This window comes from Vitis riparia, chromosome 2 (genome assembly GCF_004353265.1).
Source record: "Vitis riparia cultivar Riparia Gloire de Montpellier isolate 1030 chromosome 2, EGFV_Vit.rip_1.0, whole genome shotgun sequence".
In the NCBI taxonomy this organism is placed as follows: Eukaryota; Viridiplantae; Streptophyta; class Magnoliopsida; order Vitales; family Vitaceae; genus Vitis; species Vitis riparia.
This window is the reverse complement of record NC_048432.1, coordinates 13,291,551-13,296,512: the sequence shown is the minus strand read 5'-3', so window position 1 is coordinate 13,296,512 and position 4,962 is coordinate 13,291,551. Positions and strand designations below refer to the sequence as shown.

General features: G+C 33.7%; 1 protein-coding gene across 1 annotated transcript; it reads left to right on the top strand.

Moving 5' to 3' along the window:
* The first annotated feature begins 1,249 nt into the window (after nt 1-1,249).
* LOC117927910 (cytochrome P450 81Q32-like) lies at nt 1,250-3,113 on the top strand. The gene is made up of 2 exons (XM_034847640.1): nt 1,250-2,149; nt 2,345-3,113. Exons 1-2 carry the CDS (start codon nt 1,250-1,252, stop codon nt 2,969-2,971), a joined length of 1,527 nt encoding a protein of 508 aa, XP_034703531.1. The 3' UTR covers nt 2,972-3,113.
* The last annotated feature ends 1,849 nt before the right edge of the window (nt 3,114-4,962 follow it).

Genomic DNA, 4,962 nt, shown 5'->3' with positions numbered 1-4,962 from the left:
AAAAAATAAAAAATAATATAATAATAAAAACTAAGAATTAACTAGGTATTTAAATTTAAGAATAAAATTATATTCAAAATTATTATAAAAATAATTTTGGAATAAATTTTAGGTGTGTAATAAAAAAATATTAAAATATGTTAAAAATATTATAAAAATACATTACTTTTAATATTACTTTTTTTTTTTTATAAAAAAGTAGTATGTGTTGATGATATGTAATTTTAATATAGATTTATTTTATTTTATTTTTAATATAATTAAGAGAAAATTAACATAAAAGATTAAATATAATTTTTATCAAATATATATATTATTTTATATAAATTAAAAATTTTAACAAAACAAAATATTAGAATCACAATCAAATTTTTTTCTTTTAATTAAAAATATTAAATATTTTAACTAAGAAAAATATTAAAATCAGATGAAATTAAATACTCATAAATAAAAAAAAGTTAAATTTGTTCATTATATATTTATTTTTATATTAATTATTTATTATTATTATCATTAATTTATGTTTAAAATATTTATAGATAATTAAAATAAAAAGATGGAAGAGTGAAAAAATTGAAATTAAAAATTAAAAGCTAGAATGCAAAACCAGGAAAAATAAAAAAAGAAGAATAATGTGGCATGGATTCCATGTGTAAAGCTTATGTTAGAAAAAATCATTATGATGTGTTTGACTTGTTATGTCCGAAAAAACAAAATGAGGAAAGTACGATAGTTGAGACTTTTTTTGTTTTTTTTTCAAAAAAAGAGGAAAGTACGATAATTGACAAGTCCGGAAGAGAAGACTTTTTTTTTGTTTTTTTTCAAAAAAAGCGGAAAGTTGATAGTTGACATGTTCGGGGAGAGACTCACCTGAGCACCCAGCTGCCACGTGGCGCGCTCAGGCGTGGCCAGACCGCCCCCACCCTTTTTCTGTTGTTTGAATTTTGAGGGTGCTCCACGTGGCACCCCACCAAGCCATATTTTGGGCCACAATTCGGCCCAATTTCGCGGGCCTTTATTTATTGTTTTTTTTAAAAAAAAAATTCCTCAGAAACGAGTTCCATTAAAAAAAAAGGAAAGTTGATAGTTGACAGGTGCGGGGAGAGAAGAAACTGTCGAAGTGTATGAAAGTTATTAAAAAATCTTCTTTTTTTTTTTTTTTTAATTTTTTTTTTAGTTGTACCTTTGATCCAAGGATATAACTTGTATCTAAGCCTACCTTTCCTTTCACTCCTTCGAAGACACTACCATGGAAGTGTCTTCACTTCACTCATATCTCTCTCTTCTCTTCGTCTTTCTCTTCCTTGTTATCGGAATTTTGTTCCCAAGAAGAAGATATGGGAATCTCCCACCGAGCCCGCCTGCAGTTCCAATTATAGGTCATCTCCACCTCCTCAAACAACCGGTCCATCGATTTCTACAACGCCTTTCACTAAAGTACGGTCCAATCTTCTCCCTCCGATTCGGATCCCAGCTCGTGGTCATCGTTTCCTCTCCCTCCGCCGTCGAAGAATGCTTCACCAAGAACGACGTCGTCTTGGCCAACCGCCCTCGCTTAGCGTCCGACAAGTACCTGGGGTTCAACTACACCTCTATGGCCTCAGCATCATACGGCGAACACTGGCGCAACCTCCGCCGCCTCAGCGCCCTGGAAATCTTCTCCTCGAATCGCCTCAACATGTTTCTAGGCATCCGCAGGGATGAAGTCAAGATTCTACTCCTCCGATTGGCTCGAGATTCGAGGGAGGGTTTTGCAAAGGTAGAGCTGAGACCGATGCTTACAGAGCTAACCTTTAATATTATAACGAGGATGGTTGCAGGAAAGCGATACTACGGAGAAGGCGTGGAATTTGAGGAGGCTAAGCGTTTTCGGGAGATTATCAGCGAGGTTTTCAAACTGGGTGGGGCATCATCAAATCCAACAGATTTTTTGCCCATATTGCGATGGATTGGGTTCGGAGATCATGAGAAGAAGTTAAAGAAGACCACGAGAGAGACACAGGTGATCTTGCAGGGTTTGATTGATGAGCATAGAAGTGGTAATGACAGGGGTTCAGTGGATAATAATTCTATGATCGACCATCTGTTATCCTTGCAGAAAACAGAACCAGAGTACTACACAGATGACATTATTAAAGGGCTTGTATTGGTGAGTGAACTGTTGTTTTCCTATCTACTGTACTTTCGAAGTTTATTCTAAAATTTCACAGAAAACAAAATTAAAACCATACAAAAAATGCAAGTTAATATTTGTAGTGGGAAACTTGGTTTTTGAAGTGTATAATGTTGGTTTTTGGTGGGGTTTTTTTAGTTCTTTTTTCAACTCACAAATTCTTCCATACAGGTCTTAATTCTTGCTGGAACAGATACTTCAGCAGCGACGGTGGAATGGGCAATGACCCTTCTCCTCAATCATCCGGATGTTTTGAAGAAAGCTAAAGCCGAGTTGGATATTCACGTTGGAAAGGACCGCTTGATAGAAGAATCTGATCTTCCCAAACTGCGGTACCTTCAAAGTATCATTTCTGAAACTTTGAGACTATTTCCTGTGGCCCCTCTTTTAGTGCCCCATATGTCCTCAGATGACTGTCAAATAGGGGGATTTGATATACCAGGAGGCACACTTTTATTGATAAATGCATGGGCCATTCACAGAGACCCTCAGGTGTGGGAAGATCCTACAAGTTTCATACCTGAAAGGTTTGAAAATGGAGAACGTGAGAATTACAAACTACTACCATTTGGAATAGGAAGAAGAGCCTGTCCTGGAGCAGGCCTAGCTAATCGAGTGGTGGGTTTGGCTTTGGGGTCGTTGATTCAGTGCTATGACTGGAAGAGGATTAGCAAAACCACTATTGACACCACTGAAGGGGAAGGGCTCACCATGCCCAAACTGGAGCCATTAGAAGCCATGTGTAAGGCATGTGAGATTATAAAAACAGGTTCACTAGAACTAGAAAACAATATCTAGTCGGTATTAGCACTCTGGTCATTTGCTTGTATTGATGCAATTAGCATCCTCGGATGCATTTCGAGTGTCATGCCCATTATAAATATGTATTATGTGCTAAGATTGTCATTACGTCAATTGTCATACTAGCAGATTTAATTTCTTTTGGTTGCATGCAAAATCTCCCACCGAGCTCACCTGCTATTCCAATCATAGGATTCTCCACCTTCTCAAACACCCACGCCATAGATATTTACAAGCCCTTCCACTGAAATATGACCCTGTCTTCTCCCTCCGCTTGGGGTCTCGCCTCGTAGTGATTGTTTCCTCTTCTTCTTGGTGGAAGAATGCTTCATCGAGGACGATATTATCTTTGCTAACCGGCCACGCTTAGCAGTTTAGGTACAGCACCATATGGCGAACACTGGCGCAACCTCCACCGCATCAGCACACTTGAATTATTCTCTTCCAATCGCCTTAACATGTTCCTAGGCAATCCCAGGGATAAAATCAATCATTTATTAATCGCTTGTCTAGGAACTCCAATCGAATAACGCATGCGCCTTTTCCATGTTGAATCCTGAATCCAAATTCGAAGCATATTCATAGATGATAAATTCCCTTACACATTTCTCTTGTTAATTTCCTCCAATTTTATTATTTGCTTACACAAATTCTTTTTGTTTTAAAAAATATGTTTAAAATTGTCTTCTTTATTTATTTATTTATTTATTTTTTCTTGTGCACTTGTGAAAACGAAGAGTTGAAGCAAGTTAAGATTTCTTTGTAAACAAAGAATAGAGAATAGTGAATAGTACGTAGAATAAGAGAAAAAAAAACCAAGAAAAAAAATTCAAATTTTGAAAAGATTCGAGCTTTTAATGATAATTTTTTATAATATTAATTAATAATAATAAGGTGATTTTAAAGATAATGAAATTTGTAACACGACAAACTTGAAAAGTTTTCAAACTTTTAATAGTAGATATTTATAATATTAGTTAATATTAATAGGATGATTTTAAAAAGAATGAAATTTATAATGTTAATGGATGGACTGATAATAAAATAAATTTTGTAAGGTTAAATATTAAATATTAATAGGTTGTAATAAATAAATTGTTAGTATTTTTAAAATTTAAAAATAAATTAATGAACATTTTTAGAATGAAAAATTTTGACAAATACCTTATACTTTTATTGATAGTATGGATTAAGAATTTTTTGAAGTAAAAATATTTGTAAATGAAAACATTTAATACTCTTACAAATTAATATACACTCACATTCCTCTTATTTTTCTATTTTCTTCTTTCAATCTCTTCACAAAATTAAAATTTTAAAAATTATTTAAATTTAAAACATCTGACAAATTTTTTTAAAAAAAAAAAACTGAAAAGACATAAATTTATTCAAATCTAAAACTTTTAATAAATTAAACAATAAAAATGAACTTTTTAGAAAACAAATTAATTAAACTTTTAAATAAAACATTTAACGTAAAAATTCGCTAATATATATATATATATTAAAGGGAACAGAAATACTAAAAAAGAAAAAGATAAAAAAGAATATTTCACTGCCGCCAGCCTCTCGGCTCTCGTTCGTTTCTGTTTGCTGTAGAGGCTCATAACACCACACTTCCCGAGGTCGATCACTCTGGACAGACCCTTTCGTGCCTTTCATGGCCATCTTTTTCACCCGCGGATTCACCATCTCGCCGCCACTTGTTCTTCCTCTAGGTTTTTCATGTAAAATAATTACATAATCACATAAATTAATCATACATGATTAAAGGATATTGACAATAGAAAATCGCTATAAAGAACATACATGTTTGAGTCATCACACAAAAAAACAGGTGATTGATTGTTGCAACCAAGTCTTCCTCTTTATGATCTTGATAACAACTATGGTGGCTTTATGGGAAAATAGAAAGACCTTTTTTATCTAGATTAGAGAGGGGACTTAGCATAACTCAAATTGGGTTCTCATTGGGTCCTCCCATAATG

What these genes read in the sequence shown, in the direction of transcription:
- LOC117927910 (XM_034847640.1), top strand. Translation starts at nt 1,250, where the DNA reads ATGGAAGTGTCTTCACTTCACTCATATCTCTCTCTTCTCTTCGTCTTT. An exon ending in TTATTAAAGGGCTTGTATTG is followed by an intron (nt 2,150 to 2,344) that starts GTGAGTGAACTG and finishes TCTTCCATACAG; the next exon opens with GTCTTAATTCTTGCTGGAAC.